This window comes from Papio anubis, chromosome 7, assembly GCF_008728515.1.
Source record: "Papio anubis isolate 15944 chromosome 7, Panubis1.0, whole genome shotgun sequence".
Taxonomy (NCBI): Eukaryota; Metazoa; Chordata; class Mammalia; order Primates; family Cercopithecidae; genus Papio; species Papio anubis.
In genome coordinates, this window is record NC_044982.1 from 96,920,333 (window position 1) to 96,941,129 (window position 20,797).

The following is a 20,797-nucleotide window of genomic DNA, read 5'->3' on the forward strand; positions in this document are numbered from 1 at the left end:
AGTTTCACTCTATTACCCAGGCTGGAGTGCAGTGGTGAGATCTCAGTTTACTGCAACCTCCACCTCCCAGGTTCAAGCAATTCTCCTGTGTCAGCCTCCCAAGTAGCTGGGATTACAGGTGCCTACCATCACGCCCGGCTAATTTTTATTTTTAGTAGAGGCAGGTTTCACCATGTTGGCTGGTCTGGTCTCAAACTCCTGACCTCTGGTGATCTACCTGCCTCGGCCTCCCAAAGTGCTGGGATTACAGGTGAGAGCCACTATGCCCAGCCTTACGAGATCCATTTTTCTAACCCTTCCACTCTTTGTGTCTGACTTTTGGGTTGTTCTTATTTGTTGCTTGTATTGGGTAAGTTGAGAGTTGTTGACAGCTGTTTACTCTTTCTGCCAAAGGTCAACTGACCTAGGGGGCTCACTGAGATTTCCACCCATTTCCAAGATCAAATGAAAAGTCACTGGAAATACAGTTAAACCAGTTTAAACCTAACCAACCAACCCACCCACAAACTCATGAGGATACCTGAGATTGTGAGAAGAGCAGATCAAAGCAAATTGGCGACATTTACTTCTTACTCCTGGGACATATGGACTTTTTTTTTTTTTTTTTTGGTAGTTCATTTACCTATTTGTTTAACCTATGTTGCCACACTTTTGCTATGGGACTCAAGAATTCTAAGAGTATCATTAAGTTACAAACCTAATTAGAAAATGGAGACAGGAAGGGGCTAAGGCTGGAGGGTGGCATTGAACATCTAGAATCCCAGCCATTGGGCTAATTAGCCCAAAATGAAGGAATCTAGCAGTAGCAGCCAACCCTCAGGACAGCAGAGCAGGAGGCTCTCAGTCTGTTGACCTTTCTTGTGAAGCAAACAGATGGCCACATCTTGTTCCAGCTGCCAATGCCATGCAGCCTTCTGCGAGGTCTGCTGGTGTGTGCCTCAGGACAAGTCTGCACGGATGTGCTGGTGAGGCTAGGTCATCTCAACAAGGCCTTTGTCCATGGAAGGGAGCCCCCTTCTGGCTACATTCCTGGAGATGTTTCAGGGAACCCAGCTGTTCTGTTAAGAATGGGGCTTTGAGGTCAGACAGGCCTGGGAATGAATCCTTGCTCTATCCCTAGCTGTGGAAACTGTTAACCTCTCGGATTTCTTATTATAAGTATTTATTGTGTGCTTACTATACACCAGTCATTGTGCTAAATGCTTTGCATAAGTAGCTCATGCCATCCACACACAGACTCAGGATGTGTGTGTAATGTCCCCAGGATCACAGAACTCGTAAGGGGGGTAGTCAGGATTCAAATGGAGTCTGATTCCAGGGCTCGAATTCTTAACCATTGCATGATAATGCCTCACCTAATAGTAGGATCTACACTCCCATAAAAATGTGCTGAGGCTCCAGTGAGGCAATCTATGTACAGCTTTAATAAGTGACCAATTCATGGCTGCTGGTATTACTAATCTTCTTGTAATAAACCCACATAGTTAAGGCTTGCCAAGGCAGTGATTAGATATGTATTCTGTTACCAAGTCCTTCTTTTCTTCAAGGTCCTGTTCTCACCTGGGGTTCAGTTTAATAAAGAACCTAAAAAAGAAATCCTGGAGGTACCATCATTTCTTCCCCCAGCTCTCAGGGAACAGAGTGATTCTCCCTGAGCTGAGGAGCAAAGGGAACCACGTAGGGATCAAACACGGATGAAAGATAGCAGCAAAGGCAGCCCATGTCTAAGTGGAGCCAGTTGGGACCTCCAGGCAAGGTGCCCTGTGGAGGCTGTCACCCCAGAGCTGGCCCATGTCTACAACCAACCCTCCTTGGCACCCCCAGCTGCATCTACTCACAAGTTTCAACCAGGCTTCCTCACTGGATTCTCTCAATGTGGGCACCAGGCTATGTGGTGGATGCCACCTTCTCTCCTCCATCTACCCCATACCGAGGGCCCTCTGTGGACCTGCCTTGCCACTTCCCCACAAATTTCAGGCTGCTGCTTTTCCTGGACCCCAGTCTCAGTGGGGACTTCAGAAACATGTGTCCATGTGTGTGGCCCTCATCTATTAATGCCTACAGTAATGTTTCCATACATTGGACAGCCCTACAGAAGAGTACTGCTTTAGGAAAGCAAGGAAAAGATAGGGGAGGCCCTAAAGAAATTAAGAATCCCTTCCTCAAATACAGCCCAAATCCACCCGCAGGCGGCAAGTTTCAGTCACAAGATTAGAAACAATAAAAACTGCTGGAAACTACAGAATTCTGTGGCTGACTCCCTAAATAGGATAAATGATATTATTCTGCCCTCTACTGGTAAAGAGCTGCACCAACCCTCACGGTGCCTATGGGAAGGATGCAAAGATCATGACTGACAATGCACCTTGCATTCTTTAGAAACAGAAAGAGAAGTCCATTATCAACTTGGTGGGGAAGGCTGCCATCAGCGAGATGCCCACACAGGACTGAAAAGAGCCCACCTGCCTTACATCCATGTAGGCACCAAGTAGCCAATGAGACTGGAACCATGGATCACACCGCTACACCCTGGGCCTTAACGGGCAAACAGAGATGCTGAACACAGTAAGATGGAAACAGCATTCCAGGCTGAAGGAACAGCCTCAGCGAATGGAGGGAACCGGGAGTAGATGGGCTAAGCCTCCTCCAGCCATCTGTCTACCTGCTGGTCATTGCGGGCACTGAGAGAAGGTGCCGTTTCATTCTCCTAAGAGAGTTTGGTGAGTGCAATCTTCACAGGCAGGCTCAGGAGATCTGGGTTTTATAGAGATACATTCCTTGGATTGGGGACAAACCTTCCCCTGTCTGTGACTCAGTTTCCTCATTTGTAAAATGAAAGAGTTGGAAAGGAATGATGTCTGAGGCTCTTTCCAGCTCAAATAATCTGGTCATTCACACGGTTTTGGTTCAAAGGCCACCACTGATACCACTGAGGGCAAAATATGCCACCTGGCCACTTTGCTACCCTTCAAGGTGGCTTCCCCATTGTATCAGGAGAATGCCTCCTCTCTATCCCCTCTGCTGGCCCTGTCTTGTGCTGCCTTGGGTGCAGTGGTGGAAGCTGGCCTGTCTATACGAACAAGATGGAAACCGACTCACTTCACACGTCCTGTCTCTTCCCAGCCCACCCCTTACCGCACTCCCTAGGAAATGGGTTCAAAGGGCCAGCCAATGGCTACAAAACACCAGCACTCAATCGCCTTCTGAACAGACTCAGCACTTTAAAAGTATAAATAAATAAGGCTGCCTCTGATTTTTTTTTTTTTTCCACTTGGAATCTGTAACATCATTAGCTACAAGTAAATATATCAGTGGGATTAATGGAGTGAATCACAAAGCGACTTGATTGGATTTAAAACCACATTATTTCTTTGGGGTGAATTAGTAAATTTAGCACTGTCAAGAGATGATGAATTGAGAACCTGGGGACTGAGAATTCTTATTGATCCTGAGGATAGATCGGCATGAGAAGCAAAGGCTGGAATGGCTTCTCACCCTCTGTTTTCAGAGAGAAAGGAAATACAGCTTTGCTACATGCTAAACTACATGTAAATATAGTGTTCCTTTTCAGACACAAGGTAGAGATGTGACTGCACATGGTAGGCAATGACCCAGATGGTCCATAAAATCCCTGCTGCGTGGTATTCCGGTCCTTGTGTAATAATCCCTTCTCTTTCGATAGTAAACCTGAACAAGTGACTAGCTTCTTTTTTTTTTTTTTTTTTGAGATGGAGTCTTGCTGTGTCACCCAGTCTGGAGTGCAGTGGTGCAATCTTGGCTCACTGCAAGCTCCGCCTCCCGGGTTCCCACCATTCTCCTGCCTCAGCCTCCCGAGTAGCTGGGACTACAGGCACCCACCGCCACGCCCGGCTAATTTTTTGCATTTTTAGTAGAGACGAGGTTTCATCGTGTTAGCCAGGATGGTCTTGATCTCCTGACCTCGTGATCCGCCCGTCTCGGCCTCCCAAAGTGCTGGGATTACAGGCGTGAGCCACCGCGCCTGGCCAGTGACTAGCTTCTAACAAACAAAATACAGCAGAAGTAATGAGATGTCACTTCTGAGATTGGGTTATAAAAAGACTGTGGCTCCTGCCTCAGGTGCTCTCTTTCACCTTCTCTTGGGTTGTTTGCTTCAGGGGTGTCACGGTGAGGTAGCCCCCTCCTGTGGGCCCATGGCAGTGAGCTTGGAAGTGGATCCTCCCCAAGTTGAGCCTTGGGATGACCCAAGACCAGGTTGCCACCTTGCAACACCTTGAATGCAGCCTCATAAGAGACCTTGAGCTAGAACTGCCCAGTGAAGCTGCTCCTGTATTCCAGACTCACAGAAAAAAATATGAAGAACTGCGTGATAAGAAATGTCTGCTGTTTTAGGTCACTAGGTTTGGGGTCATTTCTTATGCAGCAACAGGAAACCAATATACCACGTGACTTGCTTTTGTTGATGAAATATGAGGGGAAACATTGTATGTCATTTCTGAGTAGAGGTTTCAAGGGCCAGAGTAAAACTGGTTTCCTGCCTTGGTAACTGTGCAAGCTGGGGTCAGGATGGAACTTCTGTGAGCCTGGGCACGGGGCACTGGGAATGCTTACTGATCCTGAGAACAGATCAACAGGTGACCATGATGAGCCAAGTCTCCCTGACCCCGACACTGCCGACCTACCCTGCACATGTAGTGTGACCAAGAAATAAACCTTAGTTGTATAAAATCACTGAGGTTTTGGGACCGTCTGTCACCACAGCACAGTCTAGCCCATCGATCTCGCATCCCATTCAATCCCACAATCGTGGATTGGGGAACTCAGGGTCTTCTGAGACTTGCACTTCCTGCTAAGAACACAAGTTCTGATTAAAATGGTTTTGAATGTGGATATTTCCTCACAAAGGCCACCACAACAGTGTCTTCTAAAAGCATTTTCCAATATTCTGTCTCACTGACCCCGTTCGTACACTTGCACTTCCAGAACACATGCTCCAACTCTTAGTTTGGAAAGTAGGATCCTCACATAGGTTAATGGGCCACCACTCAATGAGCATATGCCAAGCATTTCTACACAGACACTCACATTAAATTCTTATCTGCCAGGCAGATATAATTATTGTTACCCTTTATTTACAGATAAGGAAAATACAGATTTGAGGAGTAAAATCAGCTACTGGGGGTTATTCAGCCTACAGGTAGATGTTGGCAGAACCCAGACTTGAGTCAGGCCCTCTGAACCAACACTCATGTTCTTTCAACTAATCTCGGGTGAGCCCCAGCTACAGAGGCAGGGGCATCAAGACTGTCTCTGAGCAAGAAGGTTTTAGAACCCACAGGCTGAAGCCGCATTTATGAGGGAGGAAATGCTTGTGGGTGGAAGGTAGACATCAAGATATATTCCTTACTTGTGTCAATGAAGACTGCATCCACGTAGATTTTGGTACAGAAAGAGCCCAGGATAAACCCGCAGGCTGGTCCAAATACCAGCATCGTGAACAGGATTCCTGAAAGAAGATGATAAAAAAAAAAAAAAAGAGAGATTACAAAACAGAGGCTATTCAATAAGCAAAATCACCAAAGGTCAAGGATATTATTTTACATTGATGAGATGAGATGTCTGCTTTTACAAATGACATTAGGAATTATTCTAAAAATCCTAGAGGGGAAAGCCTGAATTTATAATTTTTGGAAACTCTATGAAAGCACTGTATATTATGCTACAATTCTATAGTATTTTGCTAGGTTGCTTTGAAATTTGTGTCCTTTACTTTTAGAGGACTTCACCCCACATCAAACATATTAAAATATATCTGCATCTATCATTAAATATTTTTTCTGCAATCCACACTTTTGAAAAGACTTTTATAATTTTGCTTTTACATTTATTTCGCTTTATGTAACTCATTTAATCTATGGTTGGCTAAGATCCCTTGACACCCATTGTGCAAACTCAGAAATTTTTTGTGAAGTGAGGATAATCTATGCCACAAATTATTTTCAAATATAATAAAACGTTCTGACACTGAAATTTAGCAAATAGCAAAGTTCCCACAATGGTAAATATCTAACATTTAGTTACATATTTATTAATTTCAATTCTTCAATTTCTCTCCATGTTTTGAAGTCATTATCTGTTTCCATTGTTGTTGTGGCTATTACAGCTGTTCAGGAATTAAGCGTTTCTGTAGGACCTGAGAAGATGGCAAGTTCTGGGTAGTGCTTAAGTATCTGATGGACACAATACCTGGTATTTTACACAGAAATTTTAGGACATTCTGGGAAAAGTACCCAAACTCAAACCCACAGGCTGTATCTATTTAAATTTCAATTGGGTAGACATTTCTTGAGCACTGACAGTTCTCCAGGACCTGGAGGCAAAAATAAGAGTCAAGAAAGTGGCTCTTCCCTTTAGAAGCTGGCCATCTGATGAGGACAGTCAGTGCATGGGTAATTCCAACCCAGGTAGCTCCAAGGGTGGGTGCTAACAGGCCACACAGGCACCTGAAGAGCAGGGTGAGAGATGAATTTCACGGCAGGGAACCTAAGCCCAGTGGAGGGTAGCTCTCCAGCCTAGTCTGTTCATAGGGGTAGATCAACTCACCCTAAATTCTCTTGGTGATGTTGTGGAACCAATCACATATTCATCCATTCAGTCAAGTTTTCCTGAGCTCCTTCTATGTGCCAAGGACTATTCTCAGGGTTGGGGATTCGGTGCTGAACCAAACAGTAAAAAATCGGGGCCTCGCTGACTTGAAGCTTTCCCTCCTCTGAAGTCATTCATTGACTTAGGGTGGGGAAAAACAACTTAAACTACACAGGGGAAAGCAAATGGTTTTAAATACTGGGCAAAGGAAGCCACGTGATATAGTTTGCATGTTTGTCTCCTCCAAATCTCATGTTGAAGTGTAATCCATAATGTTGGAGGTGGGGCCTAATGGGAGGTATTAGATCATGGGGCTCACGAATGGTTCAGCATTGCCCCCTTGGTGATGAGTGTGCTCTCAGTTCACACAAGATCTGATTGTTCTGATTGTTTAAAGGAGTCTGGGACCTCCCCTTCTCCCTCTTGCTCTGGCTCTCACCATGTAATGCGCCTGCTCCCCCTTTGCCTCCTGCCATGACTGGAAGCCTCCGGAGACCTTCACCATGAGCAGATGCCAATGCCATGCTTCCAGTACTGTCTGCAAAACCCCAAGCCACTGGAATCTCCTTTCTTTATAAATTACCCAGCCTCAGGTATTTCTTTATAGCAAGGCAAGAACGAACTAACACATATTTATAGACAGGAACCCAGAACCCTGAAGCAGTCACTTAGGAGATGTTTGATGAAGGAAAGAATGAAGAAAATATGTTTTATATCACAGGAACAGGGCTGAGTCCACCCTCAGCAAAATCCTACTTGGATGTGAAGAAATGTAGAAGTTCCACTGTTTCCAAACAGTCACTCCACGGCCAAACAGAAACTGCAGAATCTTATTTCTGTTAATAAGCTGCATTTTAAAAAATGAAAATGTATCACTTTGGAGAGGAGTGACGTTCACATGATTAGCACATTATCTCTGGTTTGTCATAATTTTGATTAAGATAACCAAGCACACAAAGTTGGGGGCAGGGGATGTTACTGGAAAAGATCTTTTGGGGATGGACTAGAATTAGGGGGCTTTATTTAGTGGGGTTGTGGTTAGGGAGCAGAGCAGCAGGAAGAGGATCTGAGAAAGCAGCAGGAAGTAGGGGGCATGGAGAGCAGTTGTCCAACTCAGGAGCGGCACCCACGCTAAACCCGAGAGATTCCTGCAAAGTACTGAAGCCAGTCATATCCTCCCATCCAGGCTGCAGGCTGTGGTAATCCATCAGTCAGAGTTACGGGCACTCTAGAGATGGCTCAGCAAACAAACTCACTGCTCAGGCCTTCCCAAAAGAACGGGACACAGCACAAGAATACAATTCTCTTGCCAAGGGTGCTGTGCCTACCCTTCTGATTCACCATCTGCTGTGACTCCCGGCACCTTCCCCATCACCCACAATCATAGGCCTTCTTCCCTTTAAATAAACCCCCCAAGCAATGTATTCGTCACTGATCCATGCCTTACAGACTGAAAAATGAGAATTATTATTAATACTTAATAGGTCAAAGGACAAAACCTTCAGAATCCTTGGAAAAACAGAAACAACCCAACAAGCTGAAGATGTTGCATATAGATTGTGCTGTTACCCCCATGCTTGGGGACAGTAGACTTGAAAGAAAGACAGTAGACTTGAAAGTGAGGACTGGCCAGACATCATAGCACAGCTGGGGTCCCAGGCCTTCTGCCCTCTTGCAGAGAAGGAGGGGTGTCCCTCAAGCTGCTGGCCTCAGCTGTCCACAGGAGCCCCACAGGGCCCAGATGGGCCAGTGAGCGGGGCTGGTAGCTTGAACAGGGAACAGCAGTGGCCTGCGGTGGAGACACCACACCCACCAAATTCCTCTATGAGAGGGTGTGGGTTTCCAGAGTTTGGATTGTGGCTTTTTCAAGGTCCTGTTCTCATCTGGGTTTCAGCTGAACAAAGATAACCCTAAAAAGGAAGAGGACAGAGTTGACAGGACGCCATGCCAAACACCAAAGACACTGTGCACATGTATTTTGGTATAAACAGCATCTTCCTCCTCAGGTGCAACCTCTAGTCACTTTTCTATGTCACTCCTCCTCACATAGACCTCAAGGTAAACCTCCACCTGCAATGCTGGTGGTGGGATGTGGGAGGGGCCTTCATGCTTCAGGAAGTGCCTTCAGAAATATCTTAAGACAACAACTGAAACGAACAGCTTCAGAGGGTCCAGGTATGCAAGGCAGGTTCTGAGCTAACAGAACGGTTATGCTGAACTTGCTTCCTTGGTTTCCCCCTTAATTCATCCTCTCAGGCTGTGATTTTGTTCTTGCTTTGGCAAAGCCACCTCGAACGTTCTGCCTGAATGGAGGCGCGGCATATTGCCAGGCACTGAGATGCAGGGTCCCTGTTGAACGAAGGGCCGGCGCCTCCAGGTGCAGAACCCTCTGCAGCGGCCCGGTGCTGCCCCCTGCTGTCTTCCAGGTTCATGTACGTCGGTGGGGAGGAGTGCCTCGGAGTCCCTAGCCAGGCAGCCCTGAAGGCTTTCTGTGCTACCACCCTGGATAATAGAAAGCACTTTACATGCCTAATCTCCTGGAAGCCATTCAATGACCCCAGGGAGAAGTTTACTGGGCCGTTTCAACGGGGAAAAACAGAATCTTAGAGTGATTCAGCACCTGGCCCCAGCACATTGCTAGAAAGCAGCACAGTGGGAAGGATTGCTGGGGTTTTCTAACCCCCTCAGGGAAAAGTCCAGGTAAGAGTATGAACAGCCTGGGTTCAAATCCCAGTTCTACCACTTCCCAGCTCCATGAACCTTTAGGCAACATATATTTAACCTCCTGTCCCGTGCCTCAGTTTCTTCTTCTGTAAAGTGGGGGTAACAATAGATCGATGTCCTGGGGTTGTGCTGAGGACTGAATGACCTCCTATTTGCAAACCTCTTAGAACAGTGTGTGGCACACAGAAAGACCCAGGGAAGGGTTTGTTAAATAGACGACACTTGTGTCTCTCCTACAACAGTGAGGGCTGGCACCCTCCAGGGTTCCTAGTCCTTCTCTTTCCAAAGCTCACTACACCCTCCATACTTCATTTCCTAAAGCTATCTCTGGGGAGAGGGCTGGAGCTGGGAGCAGGCTAGGCCCAGGAAGGAGTTCTTGCTGGGAAGCAGCTGAAATCTCAAGCCTCATCAGTGTGCAGACCAGACGGGCTGTCTGGAGTCCACCTCACTGTTCTGCTGCTTGCCAAGCCAAGCACAATGGGTTGCTAACCCGGCCTCCCAGGGATGAGACGGCTGGACAAGGAGATCAGGGGCTGAATGCAGTGCCCCTCCATGGTGATCTAGCTCTGGCATTCTGGTCTGTACACAGGCCTTCAGTGAATTATATTAACACAAATCTGCAGTTTATAGGCTGTGTGCTGGGACACCATTGAGTACTGCAGTGAACTCACAAGGGTAAGGCAGAATACTGTGAGTTTTTGAGGGAAACATAGCAATACTTGACATCTCTTGGACATGTGAATCTACCATCCCATGGTAGCCTATGGTTTCAACACTGGATTTCTTTCAATGACATCACATCTTTGTGAGCTGAGTTTTCCATAGTTGCTGTGAGAAAACCAAGTGTGGAAATCAATATGCAACAGAAAATGGGGGTGGCAGTGTCCACTTTGAATCCAAGGTTTCAGAAACCATGCATTTGCCAACAGGACACACATCCCATTAGTAAGCAATTATGGTTAAAATATATATACATATATTTTTTTTTTCTGTTGATATGTATCATGTTTTTCAAGCAGTTACTCTATGTTGTTAGGATGGAAACACTTATTAAGTAGTATGAACCTAAATACTTGATAAACAAAACTTATTATTTCTTTTGGACTCAGGACGCTGTGAACCAAGAAAGTTTGGGACCCTCTGGTGCAAATTGCCTGAGAAGCTTATGATCTCAACTTATGTCCAGATGATGAAGAGTTTCTGCGCATGACAGATTAGTCCAAGTATAGACTATGGCAAATTCCTTAAGAAAATGATCTCCAGCAAGACTTCCCGGTGGTGAGTCTGCCTTCTCCCACACTAAACAATCTTTACATTTAGCACCAGCCACCTCTGGACCCTGGGGAAGAAAAGATAACTTGGATAAGAATTTTGCCCTCAAGAAGCTTGCTATCTTATCAGAAAGACTTTCCACTACTCTTAGTCAACGAATACCCACTGAGAACCTTCTACTTGCTAGGACTATGTTAGTAACAGTGAACAATATGGGACATGGCAGTGAACAAAACAGACGAAAACCTCACCCTTGTGGAGTTTGAAGAATGGCAACAAACACAAATCTATCATATGATATCAGGAGCAGTACCAAGATGAGAGTACATGATGGCGAGGGGCTAGAGAAAGACCCCACCCTGCACCGAGTCCTCCACACCATGTGCCACATGTTGTCAGATGTGCTTTAATAAAGCTGGGGTGGCTGGGAGCGGTGGCTCACACCTGTAATCCCAGCACTTTGGGAGGCCAAGGCAGGCAGATCACAAGGTCAAGAGATCAAGATCATCCTGGCTAACATGGTGAAACCCTGTCTCTACTGAAAATACAACAAATTGGGTGGGCATGGTGGTGGGTGCCTGTAGTCACAGCTACTCGGGAGGCTGAGGCAGGAGAATGGTGTGAACCTGGGAGGTGGAGCTTGCAGTGAGCCAAGATTGCACCACTGCACTCCAGCCTGGGTGACAGAGAGAGGAATTAAGGTTGTAGATGAAGGGATTATACTGGAGAGTCCCCATAGGCACAATCTCATCACAAGGATCCTTTAAATGTGGAAGAGGGAGTCAGAGTCAGAAATGGGGATGTGATGGCAGAGTGAGCCAGAGAGATGGCATAAGAAAGAGCTGACTAGTCACGCTGGCTTTGAAGATGGTGGACGGCCATAAGCCAAAGCATGTGGGCAGCCTCTAGAAGCTGGAGAAGGCAAGAAAACAGATTTTCTCCTCCATGCAGGATCACAGCCCTGCCAGCACCTTGATTTTAGCCCAGTAAGACCCAATATGGATGTCTGACCTCCAAATTTGCGTTTTACACTAAGTTTGCAATAATTTATCACAGCAATGATAGAAAACTAATACGATCGTTAAGCAAATCTGGGTTAAACTCCAAGACTTCTCAGATCTTATAAATGCTAATATGCCTGAATGGAATCTTGCACAAAGGTTTTGTGTTAATTATTTGATCACAAAACTTTTTTTTGTGTGTGTCATTTCTCAGACCTGGCATTGACTGCAGCACAGTCCAAGAGACACTGTTGTAGATGCTAAGCCCCTGAGGCAGAGATGATGCTTTCTTCTTCTTTATATTCCTATTTCGCCCCAGTGCTGATGGACAGTAAGTTTGCTGTTTGTTGAAAGGATGTGTGGTTGAGAGCACTAGTCACAGTGGCCATGCAGAGGAAGGAGTGCGTGACTGTTCTTGGCGATGGCCTGCCCAAGCTCACCTGGCCAGTTGGGGGCAGAGCTGGGACCGAGACCCAAACCTCCTCTTTCCCTGACCGGTGCTCTTTCCCCAAGTCCCTCTGCAGATGTCTCTGTCTGCACTGTGGACTCTCCTATTCAATGTACCACCTTCTAGATGCAACCCGACCACGGGACTCACTAAGCCTACATAAAGGGTCAGGCTAGGTGCATGTAACCAGAATAATTTGGAAAAAACGACTGGAAACTTGAAATTTTCTGGTCCAGGAAGAATTATTCAACTTTAATACTATTACTGATATAACAATAGATGGGGCTGGGTGTGGTGGCTCACGCCTGTAATCCCAGGACTTTGCGAGGCTGACGTGGGCAGATCACCTGAGGTCGGGAGTTCAAGACCAGCCTGACCAACATGAGAAACCCCGTCTCTACTAAAAATACAAAATTAGCTGGGTGTGGTGGGACTTGCCTGTAATCCCAGGCACTCAGGAGGCTGAGGCAGGAGAACTGCTTGAACCTGGGAGGCGGAGGTTGCGTTGAGCCAAGATAGCGCCATTGCACTCCAGCCTGAGCAACAAAAGTGAAACTCCATCTCAAATAATAATAATAATAATAATAATAATAATAATAATAATAATAGATAATAAAAGTACTAGGGAACATTTTGTGTTTATGGAAGGTAGCAAGCTGATTCTAAATTCTTTATAGAAATGCTAAGGACCAAGACCAGTCTAGACGTGTTTGAAGAAGCACAACTGTTTTCAAGACGTTCCCTGTTGGGTGTCAGGACTTCTTTTAAAGCCAAGGTGCCTTTGGCACAAGAAATAACAAATAAAGCAATGAAGCAAAAGAGAAGCCCGATAACAGATCCACAGCCTTACAGACACCTGCTTTATGACAAAGTGTGCACTGCAAAACTAAGTGTGCAAAACTAAGTGTGCACTGCAAAAATAAGACATTTTACAGGGTTGTGGTGAGTAATAAATGAAAGCAACCGTGGGGGCCCAGCCCTGGCACAGATGAAGCACTTCATAAACATCAGTTTCCACTGACGCTCCAAGAGGGAGACTCCATGGTACCCACTCTTGTTCTCCCTCCTTTCGCCTGGCCCTGGGGCTTCTGCAGGCTCACCGGAAGGCCTACTCTTGGAAGAGATACTAACACTGGCTGGCTATGGTGGTGCATGCCGCATTGTTTGAGAAAAATGCTGACCCTTCCACGTGAACCTTTATTTTTCTCTTTGTCAAAGCGTAGCATGGGGCGTGGTTCCTGCGTTGAACAACCTATGGGGCTGGGTGAGGGGAGCACAGGCTGCCCGAGGAGCTGTAGGCATCTGCTCCCCGCTGGCATGAACTCTTTATGCCCGTGAAAGCAAAGCCAAACAGGCCATCCAGAAACCCAAGGGCTGCTATCGGTTCCCCTACTCACTTTGAATTAGGCGCACCCATTCGTGTTTCTCACCCTCAGTCTCCTGGGGTGGAAAAGGACACAGAGGTACTACTGACCTTGAGGGAGGATCAGTGTCAAGGCTCTGCTGTACTGGTGTGTCTGTGAGCATGGTACAAATGCTCCCTCGGCCTCAGTCTCCTCCTGTGTAAAATGGGATGACAACAGTCCCTACCTCCTATGGGGTTATTGAGGGTCAAATACGTAGTGCACAGAATGCTTCTGGTCAATTCCTGGAACACAGACATTCTCAAAAACCATCAGCTGTTATTTGTTCTTCTTACTGGTGCCTCTAACAGCAGGATTTTCTTTTCTTTTATGACTTTTTAAATCACTTAGGTAAACTATGCTTATTTTAGAGAATGTGGAAAATACAGGATTGTGTAAAGGATTAGCATCAGTCTCATATTTCCCTTTAGGCATTATTATATTTGTACTGTCTTTCTTCCTATGCGTTTATCATTCATGGAATCATATAAGTTAATTTAAAAACAAAACCCCGGCTGGGCACGGTGGCTCACTCCTGAAATCCCAGCACTTTGGGAGGCCGAGGCGGGTGGATCATGAGGTCAGGAGATGGAGACCATTCTGGCTAACACGGTGAAACCCTGTCTTTACTAAAAATACAAAAAATTATCTGGGCATGGTGGCGGATGCCTGTAGTCCCAGCTACTCAGGAGGCTGAGGCAGGAGAATGGTGTAAGTAAAACCCAGGAGGCGGAGCCTGCAGGGAGCCGAGATGGCACCACTGCACTCCAGCCTGGGCGACAGAGTGAGACTCCATCTCAGAAAAACAAACAAACAAACAAACAAACAAAAAAACCCAAATAAACCAAAACCCCTTTCCTTCATTTTAAAAGCATAAACCAAGCATAGAGAGGCAGAATAACGCAGTGGCCAAGAACACAGACCCTAGAGCTGGATGGCCAGGGTCTGCAGTCACTGGCTGTGTGACCCTGACAAAGGTACTTACCTACTCTGGCCCTCCATACTCTCACCTGTGAGTGAGGTTAACAGTACCCACCTCGCAGGATTGTTTTGAGGTTTCAGTGATTAGTGCATCACAAGGGCTTTCCACAGTGCCTGGCATACAGTAAGTGCTCAATAAATTTTAGCAATCATTATTACAAAGATGACAACACAAATCACCATCTCTCACCATCCAGAAACACTGACATTCATTTAGATCTTCCCTTCTCGTCTGTTTCTACGTACAAGGCTTATTTCTTATGAGTAATTTTTAATAAATCCTTAACACAGTTCTCCTAATGACAGAAAGCTTAGAGACAAATATGATTCTCTGAAGAATGTATTTCTGAAGAATACAATTATCTATTGCAATAGAAGTTCAGGTGCTGATGGAATGGAACTGCAAGGACCAAGCACTTCTCAGCTGTCCTTGGGAGAGTGGTGAAGGAGGAACCTACTGTATCCAGGAGTCACGCTGCCCTGCACTCAAGCCTCTGCTCAGATCCCTTCCTGAACGTGGGAAGGGAGGGCACCTGAGGACAGTGAGATCTCACATGACAGTCAGTCCTGACTTCTTAGCAGTGACAGAGACAACACCAAGCTGGGCAGCCGAAGGGCAGAGCTGAGGGTTCTGTACTTGACAAAACGAGAGATCCCTTCAGGGGGAAGCCTGAGGTTTTCTTTAGAGGAATCTTGGATTTGCTTGACTCAACTTCGAGGAAACAAGAAAACGGTCTCCTATAATATCTCGCAGGGCTGGTACACATGGGTGAAGGCTTCTGCCTCTTTACAAGGAAAGTGGTCATTTGGTCTGATTATAAAAGTAATGCATTCAGCAGGGGGAAAACACAGTTTTCCTACCAACCAGAGGCAGTCATTTTCTTCAGCTCTTTCTCTGCCCCTTCTGATTTATTCAAGGTCAATCATTCTCACTATGCCCTGATAAGGTGATTTTATGAGACTCTTTTTGTAGATGAGAATATAGAAACACAGAGAGATCAGTCAGTTGCACCAAGGTCACACAGCTTGTACATGGTGGAAGTGGATTTGAACTCAGGACTCAAGGACCTAGTTCCTAGAGAAACAGCAGGTATCATGGCATAGTGGTGAAGGCTCGAGAATCAACCAAGGCTGATTCCTACCAGGCTGGAATCCTGGTTACATTGCTCAATTTCTGGAAGATTCACTTCCTAACTCTGAGTCTGGGAAGAAGAGTTATCAGTCTTGTAGAACAGTGACAATTATATGTAACACATGCAAAGCTTCTGATATCTGGCATGAATAGATGCTTTCTAGAATTATCTTTGTGTTTCAGGAACAATGAGTCCAAGAATGGGGGCGTGCATGGCTGGTCTCCCTGAGCTGTTTCTTTAGCTGGACTTGGAGTAATTTTAACCCTAGATGGTTCTCACCAGTGGAAGGAGTGAGGAGGAAAAGCGGGTTGGCTGTGACTCTGTTCCACTAGAGGGCAGTGCCGACCTAGAAAAAAGAGCAATTCCAGGCTGCTTGAACATCCCTGGCCTCCACTTCCTCAATGCCCATGAAACCCTCCCTCAGGGCTTTGCGTTTCTCATCTCCCACTTTCCTTCCGTGACCTCAGTTTATACAAATGTATTGCCACATCTTGAAATCTGCAGGCTGAAAGTTCTCCCCTCAGAGGGAGCATTCTGCATCATATGTACATGAATAAAACATGATCTATAAACAGCAGGAAACCTGCAATACACATTCATCCGGTGCCCATTGCCAACAGCCTGCCAGCATTACATAACTGACTTTGCTTCTGTCTGAGGAGGAGGAGAACAGGGAAGGACAGGGTAAGGAGGTGATCATTTACTGAGCACATATTAGGTGTTGGACACCACACATAATTTGTGTAGTAGAATTATCTCCATCACAAAGTTTACAAACAAAACCAAACACTAACGTTACCAAATCCATACCGTATATGATAGAGCCAGAGCATATGTGCCCCTCCCCACATTACCGCACCTGTTAACCTCTTAGATCAGATACATCATTGGGGCTCAAACTGGGCTACACATTGGATTCACCTGGGAAACTTGTAAAAAGAAAATACGAATCCCTAGGTCTCACTCCTGGAGATTGTGATGAAGCTGGTCTGGAAGACTGACTGGGCACTGGGCTTTTCCCAAAGTCCCCAGGCGATTCTACCTGCAGACAGGTTGAGAACCCTGGACTAGAATGAGCCTCTGCCCTCGCTGCCCTTGACCAGACTTTCCCATTAAAAAGCACCACCAATGGGCTGGGTGCAGTGGCTCACACTGTAATCCCAGGACTTTGGGAGGCCGAGGTGGGCAGATAACCTGAGGTCAGGAGTTCGGGACCAGCCTGGCCAACACGGCGAAAACCTTATCTCTACTAAAAATATAAAAATTAGCTGGGCATGGTGGTGGGTGCCTGTAATCCCAACTACTTGGCAGGCTAAGGCAGGCAGAATTGCTTGAACCCGTGAGGTGGAGGTTGCAGTGAGCCAAGATTGCACCAGTGAGCCGAGATCACACCACTGCACTCCAGCCTGGGCAACAGAGCGAGACTCTGTCTCAAAAAAAAAAAAAAAAAGCACCACCAGTGGCACCGGCACTGACCAAAGAAATAGCTGGTACCCAAAATGCATTTGGGAGGTAAAGAGTAGAATGATGGTTACCAGAGGCTGGGAAGGGGGTCGGGGGTGGGTGGGGATGGTTAATGGGTGCAAAAATATAGACAGGATGAATCAACTCTAGTATCTGATATTGCAATAGGGTGACTACAGTCAACAGTAATTTATCTTACATTTAAAAATAACTGAAAGAGTGTAACTGGAATGTCCGTAACACAAAGAAATGATAAATGTTTGAGGTGATGGATACCCCATTTACCTTGATGTGATTATTGCACATTGTAGGCCTGTGTCAAAAAATCTCATGTACCCCATATATATATATATATACACACACACACACACACACATACACACACACACACACACACACAGCTACTATGTATCATAAAAATGAAAAATACCTACCTCCCCCCCTCCAAAACAAAATGCATCTGGGCACGTGGGTTAAAGGAAGAATATGGATACGATTTGATATTCACCCTGGAAGGTGAAGGGACAGCCATTTGCCAAATGTGGCCACACCAAAGTCACTGAGTATGGTGACAGAACCCAAATCTCTTGTAGAGCTAGCTAAAGCAGCACTGTATGCCACCATGACTGTGAGCACTCAGCACAGAAATCTGCCTGGTGTACCCTGTGTGGCCTCTGGGGCACCGAGTATAGCCCCTAGCGCTGTCTGGTTTCTGGGCCTTGCTCATGCTGGTTGTCAGCCCAGTTTCTCCTTCTCCAGGGCCCTAGTGGTGCATCAAAGCCTGGCCCTCCATTCAAAGCCTGCCTTAAATACCACCACCTCCAAGGGGCCTTCCTAGATTTTCTCTTTTCCTTCACCTTCTCTCTTCTATCATAGCACGTGACCTCTTTTTCTATAGTTCTGCTTCTAGTCAGCCTGGATGAAAAAAAAAATTCCATGTATTGGGCTTCCCATAATAATTGTAGGCTTGGGAAAAGCAGAGACCCTGTCTTAAAAAAAGCAAAAATCACCTTTTCCATAGGGGCAGTACAGCCTTTTGCCTGGAGGAAGGACCCCATGTGTGTCAAACTGTAAACTGATTACTACCCAGGCCTGGGTGGGGTAGGAAGCCCCAGCCTCACGGAAAATAATTTGTATAATGATGTCATTCCACAAAGCTAGACAACTTCAGGATGCTCAGGGAGGATCTGCAGTTGGTCAAAGCTACAGCTGTTGCCACTCTGGGCTACTCGACCCAGCTGAAAGAAGCATCTTTTCTTTCTCTCCAGGCCCAGCCAGGCCTTACCCGGGCGAAGGCACATGCCTCTCAGGTTGGCTAGCTGCAGGCAGGAAATCCATCCAGAGAAACAACAGCTTGTGCCTTCCTGAAGGGCTCACATTCTATGTGTGAGCCCAGTGGGATTCTCCCAGAAGCTCTCTACGGACAACCTCTCAGATGCAGGTTTTGCAGGCTCCCTGCTGTCCACACCCAAGCCCCCAGCAAGGGGCAGCGCAGAGACCGCAGGACCTTGTGTCCAGTTCAGGCTTCAAAGCTCTGCAGGACAACCTGGCAACAGCAGGAGGCTGTGCTCAAGGCACTCACCCCTCAAAGCCTCAGCAACTCCATCTGGAAAACAGGGCAGTCACCTGCTCTGCTCTCCCCCTATTATGGGCTGGACTGAGTCTGGGCCCCAGGAACCTCAGCCTGTGACTGTATTCAGAGATATTTTAAAGAGGTTATTACATTAAAATGAGGCCCTTAGAGGGGGCCCTAATCTAATCTGATGGGTGTCCTTAGGGATTTGGACCCAGAGACACCAAGGAAGCTCAGGTACAGAGGACAGACCGTGTGAGGGCACAGTGAGAAGCTGGTCGTCTGCTGGCCAAGGAGAGAGTTCTCAGGAGACCCATGGCCAACACTACCATCTTAGGCTTCCAGCCTCCAAAACTGTAAGAAAATGAATGTCTGCTGTTGAAGCCACCCAGTTATGACAGCCCCAGGAGACTAACACAGCTCCCAAGATCAGAGTGGGGATCATGTGGGCCAACACTTGAGAGGGTGCTTGGAAGCTGTAGTGTGTCCCCTAGTGGCATGGAGTACTAGATGCAGGTGGTGGGCCAACTAACGTGAATGTAGCCATCCCAGGGCCCCCAGATGTCAGGATAAAATCAGCACCTTCATGGGCATTGTTCCCTGGTTAGGACTGGCCAGACGGAAAACTGCCAGGGAGCTCTGACCTGTGGGACCGTTTTATTTATTATTGCTGGACCCCTCACTATGCCTAGCAAAGGGCAGGGTTGGAAATAAGTTTCCTAAACGTGGTACACAAGATAAACTGTTTTCTCACAGGGCACGAGCTCGCGTATGGCTGATGAGTCACAGCACATCCGTGAGGGAAACAGCCCATTCATAGTGTAGGGCCAGAGTTGGGTTTTGAGGCAGGTCTGTTGCTAGTGAGGAAGACGGTGCTGATGCCTAGTGAGCTGAGGGCTGGGTTCTAGCACATTCCATGTACTACCTCATTTAATCGTCACCACAACCCTATGTGCAGATACACTCCCATTTTACATGTAAGGAAACTGAGACACAGAGAGATTAAGTAACGTGCCCAATGATACATGTACAGTAAATGGGAAGCTGAAATAAAAACAAAGCAGAGGACTAAAGAAAGGGGAGGAAGGAGAGGAAGAAGGCAGGAACAGCCTGGGAAAAGGCAGAGGTGTGGGAGAGCCCCAAGATGTGAGGCAGACAGTAGAGGGAGGCCCTTGCAAACAAGCAGAGTCAGTGGTGTGGCTGTGCGGGAGAAGGCTGGGCTGCAGCTGCCCGTGGAGGTGCGCTGAGGTCAGGCTATGACCTGCTGCAGCAGGGAGCACGGCAGCTCCTGGGCTCAGGTTTGTCCTACTCAGGCTATGTGGCCTCAGGGAGACACCTGCTATGGAGTGCTGCTGTGGAGGTCCCTGAGGCTCGGAAAACCTTGGGGATGGGCCCAGGCCTCAAGGGCAAGACCCAAGTCAGGCCCTGTGCTAGCCAGCTCTGGTGTTCCCAAAAGCCAATTTGTGTAGATCCCAGTTATTTTTCACTCTCATTCACTAATATGCTCAGGTGTTCACCCAATGGGGATATAGTGACTTAACTTTGTTTCTGCTGCTCCACAGTGGAAAGCCCACTGCTACCTCGAGATCCAGCTCTATTGATGCCATCAATAATGGCAACAACAAAATCATTCTTCATTAAATACCCACCATGTGCTAGGGCCTTTAGACACTGCATAGAATGTAATCCTCAGAACCCTGAGAGGCAGGTGTCTTCACCACCAGTTTACAAATGAAGAAATGGAGGCACAGCAAAGTTAGATTACCAGCCTGCGGCCACACAACTGCATAGGAGCCCAGGTCCTGCAGGATCCTGCACTTCCTCCCACTCAGAAAGGGGAAATGGCAGCAGAAGGTTGAGGGCTTTGGAAATCCCTCTAACTCTAAACTAATTTCAAATAAACCTAATTAATTCCAAAGGAACCAGCGCCTGCAGAGAGTGCTGAAGAGCCTGCTCGGAGTCATATCCCTGCTGGTTCTGGGAAGCCCAGGGTGCTGAGGGAGACAGAACTGAGCTTAAGTGGCATGGGTCCTCTACTCTCTACTTGGGACTCCACCCCGCACCCACAGTGTGGGGGACCTCTGGACCTTAGTTTATCCATCCTCATCTCGGGCTCCACCACCAGTGGAAATGGTCGCAAAGGCTCAGGTGCTTCCTCTTGTCACCAGAGGGAG

The 20,797-nt window shown here is 46.9% G+C and overlaps 1 protein-coding gene across 7 annotated transcripts in view; it reads right to left on the reverse strand.

Moving 5' to 3' along the window:
• Positions 1-20,797, reverse strand: part of SLCO3A1 (solute carrier organic anion transporter family member 3A1) — a 350,365-nt gene that overhangs the window by 93,344 nt on the left and 236,224 nt on the right. For all 7 annotated transcript variants that reach the window (XR_002523199.2, XR_001904587.2, XR_004185004.1 and 4 more), the window contains exon 3: positions 5,387-5,485. Coding sequence is in view for 4 of the 7 variants with exons in the window: in XM_017960938.2 (XP_017816427.1) it covers positions 5,387-5,485 (99 nt within the window). In the remaining 3 variants the exon portion in view is untranslated. The remainder of the gene's footprint in view (positions 1-5,386; positions 5,486-20,797) is intronic.